This window comes from Myotis yumanensis, unplaced genomic scaffold, assembly GCF_028538775.1.
Source record: "Myotis yumanensis isolate MYYU_CA2020_CCGP unplaced genomic scaffold, mMyoYum1.0.hap1 SCAF_1, whole genome shotgun sequence".
Taxonomy (NCBI): Eukaryota; Metazoa; Chordata; class Mammalia; order Chiroptera; family Vespertilionidae; genus Myotis; species Myotis yumanensis.
The window spans coordinates 188,875,782-188,897,809 of record NW_027223752.1 but is presented as its reverse complement, the minus strand read 5'-3'; the positions used below and the strand labels follow the sequence as shown (position 1 = coordinate 188,897,809).

Here is a 22,028-nt window from a genome sequence, read left to right as displayed (position 1 = left end):
ATTTCCATTCACATTACAATAAAGAATGTATGCATTTCTCTCCTGTGCACTTAACACCCACCAACAATTACCAGAAGCAATAAAACACTAATAAATTTCCTAACAATGTGAGGCTGTACAAAATCTAGCAGAAGTTAACCCAAGGCTTGGTGATGAAAAAATACTTGCTTTATAATACTTATAAATGTGATCTAGTTATAGTTTGTCTTTTTAAAAATTAAATAATATATGTAAGCTGATCAATCAACAATATTTTAGATACCTTGTTGGCCATAATATTGTGTTTTACTTTTTTAAAATAAACCAATACATTGCCTCTGAGCAGTAAACAATGGCCATTGATATTTAGATAAAGTTATTAAGTTCACAGAGACACCAGATCTTATACCCAGTATAGATTTATTTGAAAAACAAGTATTGAATAATTTATTATTTAAAGTGGTTAGAATAAAGTTCAAGGGAAATATAAGCAAATCATTTCTTCTCTAACAATCTGAAATACAGGAGGTTTAAACCTTATATATTTTTGTCAAAGTAGTAATTATCCATAGTGACAGATGCTGCTTCCAGCTGATGGAGGGTCTCACATGTTACTCTGCATCTCATTGGGAAGGAAATATAAAATGTTAAAATAGAAGTAACTTGGGGAAAGGCATCAGTGATGCAACTCTTAGCACCAAATGTTTTTTCTTGGAGCACCAAATGCTTTAAGGAAAACATTCCAAGTATCAAAGTTTTCAGATAGATAAATATTTATGGATCAAATCCATAAAGAACAGACATTGTTATGAAATATATATAGATGCCTTCAAAACTTTCTTTCCAGGCAGAGTAGACACATAAGTTAGGAGTCATTTCCCACTTAATTGTTTTTGAAACCTTATGCAACACAAATGGGTTATGGCTAAAGGCTTACTCATTTATTCACAGAAAAGAAATCTTGACTGAACTTAAGTCCAAAAAAATTAAACAGGAACTTTTTCTCTACATAAAATATACAATGTTATTAAACTTATGGAAATGACTTTCTATGACCCCTTTATTTTCCTGGTTGAAAGGTCTAGAGCAGTGGTTCTCAACCTTGGCTGCACATTAGAATCACCTGGATGAGGCCCAGAAATCAGGATTTTAAAAAGATTCCCAGGTGATTCTAATGTGCAGCCAAAGTTGAGAACCACTGGTCAAGAGTTTTTCCATGTAGTGAGAAAACAGTACTCATTAAAGAAAAGTCCTCTCATTTACTACGTAGCCTGATCAGAGAAAGTAGTAACATAAAGCTGACTCATATCTTTCAGTGCAATGAAATTCATCTGTCTTTAAACATTACGAATGGTACTTTTTTAGAGTACATGTAGACCAATGCCTCTCTGTCATCACGGAGAATTCTCCATAGTGGTATTAGAACTGCAAATTCATATGCACGGCAATCCACCGAAAGCTACTTTGCCATTTAAAGGCAGAGGTCTACTTACAGTGCTCATGTAGCAACATACAAGTGTCATACAAATGCCATACAATACTAGATAAATTCAAAGTCACTATCAAAGCAAAAGCTTTAGCTTCTAGGCATCCTTGATACTCATAAATTCCATTTAGGAATGTGCACTGATCAGAAACGAAGTGCCAATTTAAAGAAAATAGGGATAGGCCCTGTCCCAGATGCAAATGTAGAAGAAAGGCCTACAAGAACTCAATGGGCTTCCAAGTCACACTTGCACACATGGATAATTACTGCCAATAGTATCACTTGTGAACACAGGGGACATTTGGGGGCGCAATATAATTCTGTCCCCGAAACTAACCAGGACAATGATATATTCAACCAAACAAGGCTTGAGTTTATGTAGGCTTAAAGAAAATGGTAGCAGAGGCGCAGGTAAAATTTTATTTATGAATATGTAGACACATGACGTTGGATCCAGCCAGCCAGTGACATAAATAAACTTGAGCAAAAGATTCAAGCTAGAAGATATACATGTACATATATAGTTGCGTGTGAGAGTCAGGCTTCTTGGAGCAGCGCCACAAATCTGGACACCAACCCACAGAATCACTCCCGTCCTTTGAAATTTCCATGAAGAGCACAATGGGGGTAATTAAACTGGGTTGCTCCAAATCGCTCTTTCCGTCTTGTGCACTCACATGCCCGCCAAACATGAAATGTTCGCCTTCTCCCTTCCAACGTGATGGTTGTTGAACTTATTTTTAGTGTCATTTGATAAGCCTTTGTGCTCACAGAGAGACATCCCACTGACCCAGCCACTGGTCATTGTCTATACCAGTTCACATCAAAGCTGGGGCACTTTGTCAGGTTTCGCGTCGAATATCCATTTCGCATCTGAAATTCAGTATCGAAAGTGACTAGATCATTTGAGCTTTTCTCTTCAGCTGCTGCCTTCTTCCTCCCCCACCGTGTTTCCGCTCACGCTAACATAATTTGGCATCGTCGACATGACACGATGGTGGTTTTTCTAAAAAATTCTAATATATACATTTTCGATGTTTTGTGGTGGCTGATCCTCCTGAACATTTAATTTTCAAATTGATGAGTGGAGGTCTTTTCTTCTCTACTGAATCACATCCAAGATAAAGTGCCCCTCGAAACCCAAGTAATGCGCATACAGTAATAGGTCATTCAATGTCAAAAGGCATAAAAAGGATGAGCAAAATCTTCACAGGCTGCTGCTTGCTGTTGCCTTTAATTATATTAATTAAACTTTGAAATTTTCATGCAAAGAGAGTTGCTGGCTTGTGACGCTGAGGAGCCCTTGGAGACTTGAAGAAAGAAAAAACCCTGAGCGGAAGCTTTGTGGTTACTGCTTCCATTAAATTAAAAGCAAACAAAACTGCTTGGTATGTTTACAGATATTGATGCTTTATGCACTACTAAACCCTAAACAGAGAAAGAGGGGTAAGTTGACCAATCACAGGGACAAGTTCTCAAATCATGAGTCCCTCACACTCCACTCAAGACCTCTGGGTAGAGGCTGTCTTCCTGGGTAATAATGCTCTATTAATTGTCTTCTTTCCCGAGTGCATAATGAAAGAAAGGTGTCTTGAAAAACTAAAGGGCAAAATCTTGCTTGCTACCAATACCTGGGGGCATACTGTCTACATTTTGTCATGCGTGTGCACTTTTCAGTGATAGAATGACAGGATTTTCCAGGCAGAAGCTTCCCATAGGCACATTGTGGTAGGGAACGTGGAAGGATTTTGTGATCTGACAGAGCTATAAGGCAATAGACTCCTTTATTTGCTGAGTCTGGCGGAAAATCTCATACTCTGCCTGTGGATACACAATCTTGCCATGTGGAAACACGGGAGCCATGTTACCATGTTCAACACTCTTCTCTTCATTAAAGATCCATCACGGCCAGTTGTTTTGTGGTCTCCGTTTTGATATCATCTTCATGCTGTTGTTTTTTATTGTTTTCCTTTTCTACACATTCATGCAAACTTTTTTGTATAAATCATGGCATGTAGATTAATGGTCCTCTTTATTTTCAGTGCCATGAATCATGAGTTACTACTGGGTTTCATCAACTCCCAAGTAGATGGCAGAACAAGTGTTTGAAAATGTCTGGTGCAAGCAAAGCAGAAGGCAGAGAAAACATTTCCCGACGAGAGGAATAAAGCTGCTCTTCCAAAAACTTCTAAGATGCACTTAAGGTTTTTCATTGGGTTGGAAATCAGCAGTGTGAAGATGTACCATCTTCATACCTTCTTGGTCTTTCTTTCTTTTTACTGAGACGAAACTCGGGAGAAGTTTATGCACCGGCCCTAGAAGAGAAACACATCCTTATTGAAATATTAAAGCAATTATAAAAAAGCATAAGAATGTCTATTTTTCCTACCATAATATAATAAACAATCACCTAAGGTAAGGTCAATGTTAAGATAACATAGGAAACCATATATTTTTTTTTCCTCGAGTCAAAGCATGATGGCTCATTGAGATATTTTCCACAGCGACTTCATCTACACAACGGTATGGTAAAATTAGAGTGGAAAAATTCTATGGAAAATGGAAATATTGTATTGCTATTTATAGTGTTACTATCCTAGCAATAAGAATATCAAAGCCACAACCTTGTATGTTGCTTTCTATAATGAATTCAGATGAAAGTATTCCTTTATGCAATATGGTGCTTCTAAAACTGATATAAAGTTGGTGGTTCTAAAATGTACACATGAGGAGTGCATTTAAGTAGTAAGAGATTGAAGATAAGGAGTCTGGGAGAAAGGGAGGAGATGCCATCTCTTTGTGATTCTCTTTTATTTTTTTCCTTCTCTTTTATAAAAGGCTTTTGCAAGATACTTATTAGTGATCTTGTCTACTGCTGTTGGCCAGTGCCCACAATGCACACCACCATTATGTGTGCTCTCCAAATGGTGACTGTTTATTTGCATGGCACATTTCCAAAGAGACTTTGCCATTCCGATTCATTAGCAATTCAATAATAGCTATTGAGACACATAGTTTCATATGTAATGGTAAATAATCTAAAATTCATTTGAAAACCAAGTTTCCAATTAGTGATAAAGGGTCCCCACCACCTTCCCTTTGCTTGGTATGACACTGCTGATTCACTGTACTACCTAAATCATGTCCAGATTCCCCAAAAACCCCAAAACTAGCATACTGCTTTCTACTTTAGGGTCAACATTATCACCCTGTTGAGATTTTCCTATTTTTCATAATACCTCTTTTCTAATTTCAGATATTAGAACGTCTCTTTTCCCCCTCTAAATTTGAACAATACATTCATTTACGATACTCAAAAGAAACAAGTGTTGGAGAATAAAACTTGGAACATAAGACCAGGATTTTAGTCCATTTTCCTTTCAAAAAATGACTACTCAATAAATTTGGGAATTTCAGAAATGAATGAAATAGCCCAAAGCATAAAAGCAAACTTGTTTCCATTAGCTTTTTTACTAAAAGGAAAATAGTAATCAAATTATCTATTTCTAAATGTTGTTGGAAGCAACCTGTTCTGTAATTGTCAATTTTATTACTACTTTCTACAAATAATATGTGTGCAAAAGAAAGTGGGAGAAAAGCATAGAGATAAGCACTTTAGAATGAGGTCAAAATGTGTTAGTAAATCCAATGGTCATAGACCATGCACTCAGACTGTATTTTTGTGTTATCTAGAATCTTCAAACAAGATCTATAAAACAAGTATTAAGTGAATTATATACTCGTTGGCAGATTCAAACAAACGTATGAGAAATGATATAATGGCAATGATGTGAATTAATGACTTTTTTTCTTGTGTATTTATGAACCTAACAAGTTATTTTCTCTCTTCTGCATTATTTGGAAAAGAAGATATCATGAATCTCTACTTTTACTTGAGTTTCATCTAAGCTTACAGTTTTTCTGACCACTTCTGTTCTCATCCCAGATGAATCTTGGTGACCCTGATTCATTTACTTTAAAAAATTGGATAGATGAAAAAGTGAGATTGATAGTTCACCTGAATTTTCAAAATAACTGCAACACCTAAATCATTCCAGACCTAAATTCTGTGGTTTAATTAAAGACATAGAAGTGCGAGTGAAGAAAACCCTATCGATTTTGACCCTGAGGTCCTTACTTCAATTCTTCCAAAGTTTGGAATTAAGTATTGCTTAATAGCTGGCAAATGTCTATTGATTCAAGTACCTCAAAACCCCTCCTAAATGCTGTATACACCTTTGTGTTTTATACACCTATTAACAAAAACAACCAAATGTCTTCTCCCCTCCTAACCATGGACTTAGTGTGTTTCGCTTTTATCAAGAGCTGATAATGCTGGGTGTACTTTCATTTTACACAAACTGAGAAGTTGGATACTTGGAGGAGTTCTGTTAAGCACTGCCTAGTTCTCCCAGTCATGGCACTCATTTCCCCAAAGGTCCCATTGCATGTCCTCTGCAGCCAAAGTTTATCATACCACTCTGACACTCGTTAACTGTGTGGCCATGGGCAACAGTTAGCTACTGTGTGCTTGTTTCCTCATAAGTAAAATGATGATTAAAAATTGGACAGAGCCCTCGCTGGTTTGGCTCAGTGGATAGAGTGTCAGCCTGTGGACTAAAGGGTCCCAGGTTCGATTCTGGCCAAGGGCACATGGCTGGGTTGCAGGCTCGATCCCCACCAAGTAGGGGGCGTGCAGGAGGCAATCAATGATTCTGTCTCATCATTGATGTTTCTATCTCTCTATCCCTCTTCCTTCCCCTCTGAAATCAATAAAAATATTTTAAGTAATACTAATAATAAATTGGACCTATTCTTAGGACTGTTATAAGGATTAAATCTGTATGTGTGGGTGTATACACACACACACACACACACACACACACAACACTTAGAGCAGTGCCTGGCATATAGTATACTCTCAGTAAAGAAATAGGAACTTATTATCCATCATCCCTCTAATTGCTTCTGCAAAGTGTCTAACATGGAGCAGACTTGTAATAAATAATCACTTAGAAACAAATGCATGATGAATGTATAAAGGAATGAATACTAAATGACTAAACCTCCACTGGGGGAGAAGCCAGACCTCAAAAATGCAAATACAGAATAAGTATGAATTTGAGAGAGAAAAAGAGAATTACAAATGAGAATACAATGGTGGAAAAGGAAAGAAGAAAATATGAAGAAACAGAAGAGTAGCAGTAAAGAGAAAGATAGAAAAGGTATAATCAAGAAAAATAGAAACTTTTGGCCAGAAAGAAAATTTTATTCATGATTCTTTCAGACACCTCACCCCCAGGGGATTATTTCAGCCTAGCAGCTAATATCAATTTCCTGGAATTTTCTTAAATCAAAGTAACATACACTGGTTGTAAGTGACTGTGATTAGGTGTCTGTGGCCCTTCAAAGACTATTCAGTGCTATCTTACAAAACCCATCGTGATAATGCTAATTATGTTCAAGGTCATGAATGTTTGGGCTGCCACTGATAATATGGCAAGCAGTCTATGCAAGAACACTGCACAGCAGTTTTCATTTATAGGAAATGGGATATGACAAGGTTTAAAAGACTTCATATCTTATGCTTGTAATGCCTACATAATAAAGGTATGTTATCAGGGTAATATGCAAAACAGTATAAAATAGGTAGAACATACAACTCATTAAAGAATAGTACAGAATACAAAACAGTATTAGTTACTAGTGTTCATTTTTCTGAGACTATTTCACTTTAATGATTAATAGAAGAAATGCTGAAAATATTTTTAAAGTTAATTAACTTGCTTAACGGGAGTCTATTTAATATAAATTAAATATATAGAACTACACATAGAGACATATATTTATAATTTTAATACTCTCTATGTAGAGTAATACTAGGATCAGATAGGACTATACAGTCTTTAGAATAAACCATTAAAATTATAATATGTTAATAGATGAACACAAGATTTCTGCTAGCAAGAGTTAAACAAATGTGTAATGTAAATGCTTGTTATATTTTACAAAATAATTTTAAAAATTTGAACTCAAGTGGAATAAGTATTTACAGAATAATATAACGTAATACTATACTATAAATTAAAATTATTAATATGAAAAAATAACAGTTAACTATTTTTTGCATTTTTAAATCAATATTTTTTCTAAATTTTATTGACATGAAATCATGCATCTAAATGATAGATAAAATCAGATATACAGTTTTTATGAGGCTTTAGGAAACACCCATAATTTTGCCTAATTTTTTCAATTAGGTAATCAATACAACCAATTTGAGTTTACTACATTGCTTTATAAGTTAGTAGGTCATAAACTTCAACAATAACAACATATAGTCAATATAAAATTGAATTAAATTAGTATCTGAGGATTACATTTTTTAAAAAATGAACTATGAATGTATACCATTCTTTCATCTTGGGAATACAACATACCTTGGATGCAATGAAATAATTATTAAATTTATTCATTTTGCATGAAATAAGAGATTATAAGTAAAAATTCTTAATATTTAAAGAAATTAAGAATTAGGCAGAACAAATAAAATTTAACTACTGACTTTAGATTATAGCCAAACACATTGAAATGTGATAATTTGGATATTGACTGACTAGGTTACAGTTTATATCCTCAGTACATTAAATAATCAGTTAGGTAAATTAACTGTAAACAAGATCACTATGGGCATGTTTATCAACTTAAAATAAAATTTTTGTAACATGTTAGAAATGCATTTATATATTACAAATTGATATCACTGTATTATGATCTTGGTATGACATTTTATCTAATGAAAGTATGGGTTAAAACTGCCTCTCTTTTAAAGTATACCATCTTATGTAATTTATATTGATCACATTACCTGATTCTATGGCAAGAAAATAACTTTCATGTATTGCTAGTGAAAGCATAAATAGGTAAAAAACTATATGATAAGCATGATATATAGTAATAGTTTTTAAAAACTTATATTCCTTGCCTCAGTGATTTCATGTTGGGATTCAGGCCAATAAAATATCTAGACAAAGATTTTTAAAAGTTACCATAAGATTTTTAATTATAACAAAAATATAATCAGTCCATTTATATTTATTTCTACCAGAGAATAAATTATGATTAGTCAATCTAAGTAAATATTTTATAGCCATTAAAATAGAAAATTAAAGATGTATGGAAATTGTAAGTAAAAAACATGTCAACTTGTATATATATACATAACTGTGATTATGCAATATATGTATAAAGAATAAAAGATAACTAATGGACAGTACACCAACATGCTATGAGTAGTGGAATTGCATATGGTTTCTTAAATTCTACTTTATACCTTTTCTGTATGTTCATGTATTTGATGGTTTAAAAACAGTTTCCAAAGACTAAATTAAATCAGGAAAATATAATCCTTTCTAGACATCTATATGTTTTTATTTATTTTTATTTTTATTGATTTAGAGAGGAAGATGGAGAGAGAGATAGAAACATCAATGATGAGAGAGAATCACTGATTAGCTGCCTCCTGCACACCCCACATTGAGGATCGAGCCCGCAACCTTGGCATGTGCCCTGACCGGGAATCGAACCATGACCTCCTGGTTTGTAAGTCGATGCTCAACCACTTAGCCACATCGGTCGGGCTGGACATCTGTGTTTTTAAAAGTCATCTTAGGAACTTGAACACTACCAGAAATCACTACCAACTGCCGATTATGTCACATTTTTTCAGCACTCAATGTTCCCAGAGCTCAATGCCCAGCATCTATAGGGCATATATTTTTCTATTTAATCAACAACCACAAATATATATACTTCATTCACTTATCAGTAATAACTTTGGAATCTTTTCTCTCCAGATCAGTTGGCAAAACTATCTTTGAGAGGGAAGTTCTAAGTGAAATCTTAGCCTGTTTCTCTAGTTCAGTGTTTTGTTTATACCAGTGGTTCTCAACCTTCCTAATGCCGTAACCCTTTAATACAGTTCCTTGTGTTGTGGTGACCCCCAACCATAAAATTATTTTCGTTGCTACTTCATAACTGTAATTTTGCTACTGTTATGAATCATAATGTAAATATCTGATATGCAGGATGTATTTTCATTGTTACAAATTGAACATAATTAAAGCATAGTGATTATTCACAAAAACAATATGTAATTATATATGTGTTTTCTGATGGTCTTAGGCGACCCCTGTGAAAGGGTCATTCGACCCCCGAAGGGGTCACGACCCACAGGTTGAGAACCGCTGGTTTATACGGCAGTCCACAAAGTCCTGTGAGCTGCACATGGTGCCTCAGGGACATATGGCTGGAGTGGCATGCAAGCAGAAAGCCAGTGGGCACACTGCAAGCCTCTCAATCTTAATTTGACCCAAGGAGCTCCACTCTCACCTACCCTTTAAGATTGCAATTTGGTATAAGATTTTGTTTTGTTTGCACTAAAAATGTAGTTGATAACTATTATTCAGGATATTCATGCCTATGGTAAGCCAGATCACCAGTAATATGTTTGCCTAGACTTGATTTCTTTTCTTTTTTTAAATATATTTTATTGATTTTTTTACAGAGAGGAAGGGAGAGAGATAGAGAGTTAGAAACATCGATGAGAGAGAAACATCGATCAGCTGCCTCCTGCACATCTCCTACTGGGGATGTGCCCGCAACCAAGGTACATGCCCCTGACCGGAATCGAACCTGGGACCTTTCCATCCACAGGCCGACGCTCTATCCGCTGAGCCAAACCAGTTTCGGCTAGACTTGATTTCTTTACTTCTTTTTAGAAATGCCTCCCTAGATTTATGATAACATTACAGCATTCTCTTCATGGAATTTTGCATTTTGGAAAATTGCTATTAAGGAGACTGATATTAAGGGATGAATTCTTGGAGTTCAGAGCTTCCCTTTCATTCTATGGCAACAATATAACTCAGTCTTTCTCTTTGTGCATTTGCTTTCAAAAAGCTCATATTTACATGATGTTCTAAAAGCAACAGCTACCCACCGTGCATATTTTCTGGTGTAGCTCTATATTCACTTTGGCCCATTATTATTTCTCTATTTTTATTCTGAAGTTTTATTGTGTATTTTTCTCAATACTTCTTTAGAAGTAGACTAGTTATAAGTAAATGTAAACTGATATATATTTCTTCCTTAATTCTCAATTTTCTTAATCATAGACTCCAAATAATTCATCAAAACCTCTAAAACCCTCCAACGAATATATTGCCTCAGCCTGTACTTTAAACAAAAAGATCATGTCATGTCTATTTCCCTTATCTGTTTCCTTTTCTAATTGTGGTAGGACTCAATGAAGTACTTTGCAGATAGCTGATCTGAAATGATGACAAAATTGATGATTAACCGGAACTAAGATAACATAGATAATATGAACTTGAGGTTTATACATGCAGGTTTATACATGCAACCATGTTGAAACTATACTATTCTTAAAATCCCCAAAGTTCTTTTATAAAAATAAATCCCTTAGGTCTCAAGATTGAATGCTGAACTTTATTTTCTTTAGCTGCTAGGGGAAAAAAAGCACACTATTATTCTTTATAAATTAGACATGTATTAATTCCAGGTCATCTCTTGAAGCAGAGCTGTGTGTAGCTTTACTCTATTCCCCACTTTCCCTCAGTATAGGAAGAAACAGAATGTACTAAGGGTAAATCACAAACAAAACTTTGGTCATAACAAAGGCTAAATTCACAATTAGGATATGTCAGCTTTAACTTCACTTAACTGATTTTCAGACAATAGTAAGTTTCTATTAGAATAAGAAATTTATTGCTATTTCTTTGGAAACTGTTGTCGGCAAATACTCTCTTGGGTATCATAGTAAGTAAGTTTAGAAGTTGATGCACAATATAAAACTGTCTGGGGCTATGTTACTCCTCTATAGTTAACTAAATCAAGAGATGAAAACAAGACAATACTAGGAACTGACATATTTGCTGTTGGTTAAGAATATAGACTCCGGTTCTATTGCTGTATCTAAAAAAACTGATTTCACCCATTCCTTTTCACTGTAGCCAGTAAGAGTAGCATTAACCAGAGCAAGTGTTGAGTTTCCCATCTCTTGAGCATTAAAATTCTGCTGGCATTAACACTTGCAAGCTCCTTTACTAGCTATCTGTACAGGATATACTTCACTGCCAGAACCTTTATAGTATCATACTCACCTCATAAATATCCATTGACAAGCTGAAGTATACAACTGCACTTTAGTTTAGATTTTTCAAACATAGATGATTTATTTATATTCTCACCTCAAAAAGAGTTTACTAAACCTTCATGTTTTGTACAACAATAAATAGTGATTCAAATTTAAAACTGTATACAAAGCACAGATATACATAGAAACACCTATAAGATAATTTAAGAGGTCCAAGAAAACCTGAATATCAGGGACAGGAGGAATGCTGACTCGAGGACACAATCTTTGAGTGGAGATTTCATGTAGCAGCTGAAGAGAGAGCACATACTATCATCTTTCCCTCTCCTATACATAATATGACATATATGAAAGGCCTATCAATATATGTGAGGTATAAAAAGATTTATGTATATATTATTATATATAATATGAGAGAAATGGTGCCATCCTCTGCTAGAAATGAAACTGCAAGATTTTGAGCTGAAGTATAAATCCTATATACTCTTTTCTAATGGAAGTCCAATATATAAATGTCCCATTTTACAGTGGAGACCACACACCATATAGATATTCAGTAGATGTCATGAAGGGAAATACCGTACTGAGTTTGCCTGACAAATTAGACTGGCTATAGCAGGACAAAAAGTCATTAAACTTGAAGGTAGGAGAACAGAAACTATTCAAATTGAAAAACAAAAAGAAAAAAAAATAACTAAAGAGAATCTGAGATTTGTGGGACAATATATAATGGTCTGTCATATGAGTAATTGATGTCCCAGAAGAGAAAGAATGGAGCAGAAGAAAAATTGAAAAATAATCATGCAGAACTTTCCAGAATAATAAAAGGCATAAACACACACAAATAAAAAAACTTAGTGATCCTCAAGCAGAATAAATACATAGAAAACCATATGCCAGATTATATACACAGGGTGTCCCCCCAAAATGTATACACACTTTAACAGCTGATGGCTCATTTTGAAAATGAAATGTATTTTAACAAACACTGCTTTTACAATTTATCAAAGTATATGTATACATTTTTTGGACACCCTAAAATAAAACATATGAAAACCAAAGACTATCATAAAAGCATACCTCTCTGTCCTTCATCACCACATTCCCAATTTATAGTGTGGTTATGATCCAATAAGCCCACTGTAAGTTGTAAATATCGTAAGTGAAAAATACATTTAATATACCTAACTATTGAACATCATAGCTTAGCATAGCCTATCTTAAATTTGTTCACAACACTCACATTAGCCTAGAGTTAGGCAAAATTCTCTGAGACAATAAATACACTGTAAAGTGTCAGTGGTTTACCTTTATGATCATATGGCTGACTAGGAGTAGCTGCTCACTGCCACTGCCTAGCATCATGACAGAGTATTGTACTGCATATCACTAGCCCAGCAAAAGATAAAAATTCAAAGTACAGATTCTACTGAATGCATATTGCTTTTGCATCCCCACAAAGTCAAAAAATCATTAATTGAACCACTATAAACTGGGGACTATCTGTATACAGAGAGAACATGACTGCCAACTTTTTGTCAGAAACAATGAAAAATGCAAGACAATGGAACTCTCTAAAATGCTAAATGGGCAGGGGAAGTCAACCTAAATTTCCATCCTATATAATAAAAGGCTAATATGCAAATAGATCGAATGGTGGAACAACCAGTCGCTATGACATGTGCTGACCACCAGGGGGCGCGCGCAACATGGCAAGTGTTGGCAGCAGGCAGCAGAGCACGGAACATGGTGGGCATCGGCTGCAGTGTGATGGTGGAGCAGGTGAGCGGGGGTGCTAGACCAAGGTGGGGTGCCGGTTACTGTCATAGGAGTGAGCCTCTGGTGGTTCCTGAAAATTCTTTGGTCCCATGCACCACAGTCCTGCCTGGCACTTGTACCTGCTGCTGACGCCAGCCATGTTTGCACCTGCTGCTGGCACCGGATCCGCCGCTCACACCCGCTGCCAGCACCTGGCACTGGTCCAAATTTCTCGGCGCCATAGGCAGGTGTGAGCAGTAGCTGCTGGCCCTGATTGCCCCTAAGGGCTTCTCCACCTCCCCCTGCTCCTGAGAAGCAATCTAGGCATCAGCCGCTGCTCCCACCCACTGACAGCACTGGCCCCAATCGCTCTGTGCTGTCAGTGGGTGCAAGTGGCGGGGGTGGGAGCGGGGCTGCCGGCAGACAGGGGACCCGGGACTATGGCAGGAGGGGCCGGGCGGAAGCATGGAGGATGGGCCAAGACCTGTCACTGTGCTCACCACAGCCTCGTGTCCCACAGTTCCTTTCAAGGTCCATGAATTCATGCACTGGGCACCTAGTATTAAAAAAATAACACTAAAAAATGCAGGCAAAATAAAAACATTTTAAGACAAGCAAAATTTATTTGCAATAGACTTCAAAAACAATAAGTGCTAAAATAAGTTCTTGAAACTGAAGAAAAAGACACTAGGTGGAAGCCTATCTTTCAAAAAATATATAGAAAAAGAAAACAGTAAATATGTGAATAAATAAGAAATATCAATATATAAAAGAAGAAAGATATCTTTATGACATCATTGGTTAAAGAAAAAATAGCAATAAAACAAAAATCAGCAAAGAAACAACAATCCTAAATGACTCACTAGATCAGATGGATGTAATTGACATCCTCAGAACATTTCATCCCAAGCTACAGAATAAACATTCTTCTCAAATGCACATGGGACATTTTCAAAGACAGACCACATATTAGGACACAGGCAAAGTCTCTTCAAATTCAAGAAGATAGAAATCATATCAAGTATCTTCTCAGATCACAATGACATAACATTAGAAATCAACTACAATAAAAGCAATGAAAAAAAATCAACACATGTAGGCTAAATAGCATGCTATTAAACAATGATTGGGTTACTGAAGTGATCAAAGAATAAATAAAAAGCATCCTGAAAACAAATAACAATGTAAACACAACGATCCCAAATCTATGGGACGCAGTGAAAGCAGTCCTCAGAGGGAAGTTCATAGCTCTACAGGCCTACCTCAAAAAACAAGAAAAAATGGTAATAAATTATCTAACCCTGAACTTAAAGAATTAGAAAGAGAGCAACAAGAAAAGCCCAGAGTAAGCAGAAGAAAGGAAATAATGAGGATCAGAGTGGAAATAAACTACATAAAGACCAAATAAATATTACAAAAGATCAATAAAACCAAGAGCTGGTTCTTTGAAAGGATATAATAAGATTGATGAACCTCTAGCCAGACTCAACGAGAAACAGAGAGGACCCAAATAAACAAAATCAGAAATGAAAGAAGTGAAATAACAACTGACCCCACAGACATACAAAAGATTGTAAAAAAAGTACTATGAACAACTACTCCAAAAAACTGGACAATCTTGACAAAATGGACATATTCCTAGAAATATACAAGCTTCCAAAACTCAATCAGGAAAAATAAAAAAAAACCTGAATAGGCTGATAACTACTGATGAACTGAAACAGTAATCAAAAAAGTTTCAGCAAACAAAAGCCCTGGACTTGACGGCTTCATAGGGGAGTTTTACCAAACATTCAAAGCAGAACTAAAACGTATCCTTCTCAGACTATTCTAAAAAATTCAAGAAGAAAGGCATACTTCCAAGCTCTTTCTCTGAAGCCAGTATTACTCTAATCCCAAAACTAGATAAAGACACTACAAAGAAAAAAAATTACAGGTGAATATAGATGCTAAAATCCTCAACAAAATTCTAGCAGATCATATCCAGCATTACATTAGAAAGATCATACACCATGACCAAATGGGATTTATTCCAAGGATGCAAGGCTGTTACAATACCTGCAAATCAATAAATGTGATACATCACATAAACAGTGATCAGACAAGAAGAAATAAAGGTCATTTAAATTGGAAAAGAAGAAGTAAATTTGTCATTATTTGTAGATGACATGATATTGTACATACAAAACTCTAAAGACTCCAACAAAAATGACTAACCTTAATAAATGAATTTGGCAATGTAGCAGAAAACAAAATTAACATCCAGAAATCTATGACTTTTTTATATACCAATAATGAACTCACAGAAAGAGAAACTTAAAAAAAATCAGATTTACCATTGCAACAAAAAAATTACGATACCTAGGAATAAACTTAACCAAGAAGGTAAAGGACCTGTACTCAGAAAATTGCAGGATGCTGAAAAAAGAGATAGAGAAAGATATAAACAAATGGAAGAATATATTCTGTTCATGGATTGGTAGAATCAACATCATTAAAATGTCCATACTACCCAAAGCTACTACCCAAAGCAATCTATAGATTCAATGCGATCCCCATTAAAATGCCAACAGCATATTTCACAGACCTAAAACAAACTCTGCAAAAATTCATATGGAATAAAAAAAGATCCCGAATAGCTGCAGCAATCTTGAGAAAGAAGGACAAAGTTGGAGGGATCACAATACCAGATATCAAGCTATTACAAAGCCACTGTCCTCAAACTGCCTGGTACTGTCACAAGAACAGACATATAGACCAATGGAACTGAACAGAGAACCCAGAAATTGACCCAAATTAAACTCAAAATGGATAGAGGACTTAAATGTAAGATGGGAAGCCATAAAAATCTTAGAAGATGCCATAGGCAGCAAAATAGCAGACTTATGTCATAGCAATATCTTTACCAATACAGCTCCAAGGACAATGGAAACTAAGGAGAAAATAAACATATGAGACTACATCAAAATAAAAAGCTTCTGCACAGCAAAAGAAACCATCAACAAAACAAGAAAGCCCAGTGCATGGGAGAACAGATTTGCCAATGTTATCTCTGATAAGGGTTTAATCTCCAAAATTTACATGGAACTCATACAAAAAGAAGGTAGACAATCCAATCAAAAAATGGGCAAAGGATCTAAATAGATACTTTTCAAAAGAGGACATAAGGAAGGCCAAGAGACATATGAAAACATGCTCAACGTCACTAATCATCAGAGAGATGCAAATCAAAATGACAATGAGGTACCATCTCACCCCTGTCATAATGGCTATCATCAACAAATAAACAAGTGCTGGTGAGGATGCAAAGAAAAAGGAATGTTCTCGCATTGCTAATGGGAATGCAGACTGGTGCAGCCACTGTGGAAAAAAGTATGGAGTTTCCTCAAAAACATAAAAATGGAACTTCCATTTGACCCACTAATCCCATTTCTAGGAATATATCCCAAGAAAACGGAAACACCAATCAGAAAGGATATAGGCATCCCTATGTTCATAGCAGCACAATATACAATAGCTAAGATTTGGAAACAGCCTAAGTGCCTATTAACAGATGAGTGGATTTGAAAACTGTGGTACATCTACACAATGGAATACTACGCTGCGGTAAAAAAAAAAAAAAGAAGGAATTCTTACCATATGCAACAGCATGAATGGAACTGGAGAGCATTATGTTAAGCGAAATAAGCCAGTCAGAGAAAGATAAATATCACATGATCTCACTCATTTGTGGAATATAATGAACAATATAAACTAATGAACAAAAATAGAACCAGGTTGAGAACCGCTGCTCTAAAAAATTAGGCATTGAGATAATTCGTCTTAACAAATTGCTTTTGGTACATTTAAGGAGAAATCCTGAAACTTATATATCATTAGCACTGAAAAATATTTATTGACAGATTTTCCTAATGTATATGATCCTAAGGATGAAATGATTTATCCATAGCTAAGTTTCTAAGAATTAAACTCTCACTTTTAGGTCCCCAAAATAGTATATGTTGTCCCCGTCAAAAAATTAATAACTAAAAAATGTGTTGATAAATTCAGTCTACACTTCACTCATACAGATTTTCATTATCTGTCTCTCCTGAAAAGTATCCATAGAAATATGGGTCATTTGTCAGTTGGCTAAATTCCCAGCTAACCCTGCTTTTATGTGCAGATACAAGTCTGAACACTCATTTCATACATAACCACAGGTATTTGTATTGCGAGGATAGATGCCACTGTAACCCAGAGGTTATTTCGCTGATCAGTGAGCATACAATGGCATTTAATGGGAATCCCTTGCTCACTGTTTGAAAAGAAACTAAACATGCATTAATTTTGTCCTGAAATCAATACAGGCATTCTTATCTAAAAAACATATAAACTAACAAGATTCTTAAAACAACTGTGAAAATGCTAAACCATCTCTAGAGATATAATTAATCCCCCCAATTGAAAGAATAAACTCAAAGTTTAAACATTTATACCTGTACTAGCATATAGATACATTCAAATAAGTAAACAAACATGATTGTGATAGTGTCTCAGAATACTAATTACTTGCTCATGTGTACTAAGTTACTTCTATACAAAGGATAGTTTGCTTTTTGGTTCATAGAACTCAAAAAAACTAAAGACATGCACATTTAAGAGTCACATAACAAAAAGTGATTGCCTTTGGTTACTTAATCTCCATTTGAGCACCTGTATGTAATTACTCAGCATAAATCCCACAACTAGAAACTGGAATTGTCTATCTACAAGTCAAGTATTGGGTCTGGTGTTAGTGCAAAATAGATGATTTATAGGTAGGTAGGTAGGTAGATAGATAGATAGATAGATAGATAGATAGATATGGATATAAAGAGTCCATCTTTCAGTTAGCTTAAAAAAACACATTTTGATTGTCTATAGTCAAAGACAAAATGATTTTCTAAACCAAAAATATAATAAACTTAGTATTCTACTTCAAAAATATAATCAGACTCTAGATAATAAAGTTTGTTCAGCATTATTATTGATTTTTATATAAATATTGACAGTTCAATCCAACAACACAATGATTAGTAAGCTATACAATAAAATAAATGATTCACTTGTCCAAACTTAAAAACACAAAAGTAGGTAACTATAGTTTAGTTTTTACTAACTGACTTGTAGTTTAGCAATAGTGGCAATCATTCCATGGGCAAACGTCTTCCTGGTTTATTTTGTGACATGAATATCCAAGCACTCCTAGATATGTCATTTCTTATATGTTGGCTCAATGGCTAGGCATAATAGGTAACAGCTGAACTGCAGGATAGAAGTGTTCTAAGCTGGGAAACAAGTAGGCATCAGAGAGGAACTGAACTTGATGTCAATTTTAAATAGAGAGCAGATGGTTTGAAATGAAGTCTGTTTCGTGCTTGAAACCACCAACATTCAGAGTAGAGACAAAAGTATATATTCTAAGCCCATTATGCTTCTTCTATCTAAATACAATACATGTTTTGACAAGCAGGAAGTGATCATTATGAGCAACCTAACCACAGGTAAACATATCCTGCAGTAGTGAAACATTACATCAGTGCTCAATTAACTGATTTCGTGGGTGTTTATTTTCCTTGTTGCTTCTGCTGTTCCCTGTCTAAGACATTGATATTCCTTCTTCACACAAGTGGCATAACTTGCTATTCTATGTATGTCAATAAAATTCCAGAGACCAAGTTATGCGTCAAGGAGGAATCATTCTACTTTTGTTCATTAACCGCATCATTAAATTTGAAAACAATATAGCATAATTCATGCAGCTTTACCAAAACACATATTCTTTAAATGCTCTCAAGATTGATGGCATTTAATGACAAATGTGAAAGTTTAAGATTTAGTTGATACTAAGTCTGGACTCTTTATCAACAAGTAAAGATTCAGGTTTAAAAAGAATGAAAACTTTCTTTAATAGAAAAAATATAATTTGATAAATCAATTTCACTTAATACATATTTTTTAAAATTAATGAAAAAGCCTTTAATCTGCAATGCATTGTTAGAGTTCTTCTTTTGGTGAGAGATTATTAGAGGAATTATGAATTCCAGAACATTCTTCAGAGTCAGGAACAAGAAATAAAAAGATAAGAAACTGCCTTTTTCAATTGCAAAAAAATCTAATGTTCATAAAGCTTGCTTTCTTTAAAACTGCAGTAATGCAGCTTTTGGTACACTTTTTTTAAATGACAACAAAAATTCCATTTCAAAACCTCATTGCCTGAAAATATCTCTTTGACAAAAACAAAAGAGAAGTGCTCATAGCCATGCATAGGTACAAGGCCATAATAAAAGCTGTGCAGAGCTGTCATACCATAACCAGCAGCCAGAAAAGCTATGTGAGGTGACAGTGTACAGTGGTGTTTGAATGGCATCCCTCAGAAAAATCCAATAGCAGCAGCACAGTTTTAGATTTCAATGTGAATGACTGGTCATTCTAAATAGGTATCATCATATTTTTTCATCAATGTCAACACCTGTACTTGGAATTAGAGTAGACTGATTAAATAAAATATTCTTCTACTGGCAAACCCCAAACCTGGACAATCATATCAGCATTTTTATTCAGTCTTTTCTGACATCAGCGCACCTTGTGAAAAGAAAGCCAGATGTTCAATCTATTTGGTGCTATTAAAAGTCTGTTTTACAGACATATTATATTCAGTGTTTCTTTTTTCCAAATGATGATGGCATTGAAGTCTTTGATAATGTAGAAAACATATTTTAATGTGGGCTTTTTGGTAATTCTAGCCTTAAATATACAACTTAACATATGTTTAAAACAGAACATATGAAAGTAAGACAAAGCAAATCTGAGTTCCAGGCACAAACATTGGTTCAAAAGCTACTTTATAGTAATTCTGAATAATTCAGACTCAAATCTCTTGAGATTCAGAACTAACAGAAATATAATCTCTTTGTTGTAATCATACTAACCTTCAGGACTTCAAGTTGCCACAGCTGATATCTCATTGTTCAGATTTTAAAAATATTTAGTCCCAGAATTTAAAAGGATTACATCAAAAGAGTCCTTCACTTTGTATGACTTGGGGTCGTTTCTCATTGGTCAATATTAAAAATAACACCTTTATAAGGCAGCCAGAGAATAAATTAGCAGTTACTGTTAGTGTAACAACATCCATCTATCCACTTAACTGTACTAGCTATCACAGAGGTGGTGTCCATGAACCAATATTGAACAAATCCTGACCAAAAAAAAAAAAAGAAATTTAACATCATTCAGTTGTCATATAGACATGCCTAATTTTTAAAGTTAATTTCTTCTGTTGCCTTTCACATTTATGGGAAGAAAACAAACTATACTTAACAAAATGACCTTGGAATTATCTACCACCAATAAGTATGTTCTTTTTTTTTTCTTTATTGATTAATGTATTACATATCTGTCCTTATCTCCCCATTGCCCCTCCACCCCCCACTCATGCCCTCACTCCCCTGGTGTCTGTGTCCATTGGCTAGGCTTATATGCATGCATACAAGTCCTTTGGTTGATCTCTCCCCTTACCCCCACCCTCTCCTGCCTTCCCTCTGAGGTTTGATGGTCTAATCCAGTGATGGCGAACCTTTTGAGCTCCGAGTGTCAGCATTTTGAAAAAATCTAACTTAACTCTGGTGCCGTGTTACATATAGAAATTTTTTGATATTTGCAACCATAGTGAAACAAAGATTTATATTTTTGATATTTATTTTATATATTTAAATGCCATTTAACAAAGAAAAATCAACCAAAAAAAATGACTTCACGTGTCACCTCTGACACGCGTGTCATAGGTTCGCCATCACTGGTCTAATCGATGCTTCTCTGTTTAATGTCCTGTGTTCTTTGCCTTTGAAAGACTGTATAATAAAATTAACTAAAAAATAATGGCTTTGGAAAACTTTCAAGAATGCCAAGGGTCAGCTGAGTTACTCATGATTACTACATGTTGAATAAAACAATCAATATTTTTGAATGAGAGTTTGAATCTAATTTCTTTCAGAAGTAATCATCTATTTAAGATTTGTATGTTTTATGTATGTTTCTGATATAATTTCATTGAATATTAAACTTACCTAACACAGCAATACCAATCATGTCTATTAAAAAAAGTTTATTATACCATGTTATTACTGAGATAGGAAATATATTTAACTTTATTTCATTTACAAATCACATGTCAACATCCCACCTAGAAGGTTGTGTTAGCTTATGTGGATGGAAAGAGGAGATGGTTTCCATATTGAAACAAAGACATTTGATTTTAAGTTTAGAATAAAAGCTGAGAATTTATAAAGCTCTGTAAAGACTTGCATGTTTTAAAGTAACTTGTTTTAAAAATAAGTCAATTTCACCAAATGTGGAGATAGCTGAATATAACACATCTTAGATATTTTTAATGAACTAAGAAGTCCAACTATATTTCTTATATTAGAAGGCTGCTATGAGGTTACCATAATTTATCATATAAGTATTTTATCTTTCTATTCCTATGTCAAACAAAATGCATACTATCTGTTTACAAATGGGAAAAAAAGTAGAAAAGTACATGGTAAAAAACCTGTCCCTATCCCACTTCACTTCCATTATGTTAGCTAGTATCAAAAATTTGAT

The 22,028-nt window shown here is 34.7% G+C and overlaps 1 protein-coding gene across 1 annotated transcript in view; it reads right to left on the bottom strand.

Annotated features, from left to right (window-relative positions):
- Positions 1–1,871: 1,871 nt before the first annotated feature.
- Positions 1,872–22,028, bottom strand: part of ANTXR2 (ANTXR cell adhesion molecule 2) — a 129,686-nt gene continuing 109,529 nt past the window's right edge. The window contains exon 17 of the mRNA XM_070394185.1: positions 1,872–3,780. Within this exon, the coding sequence (XP_070250286.1) occupies positions 3,742–3,780 (39 nt within the window). The 3' untranslated portion in view covers positions 1,872–3,741. The remainder of the gene's footprint in view (positions 3,781–22,028) is intronic.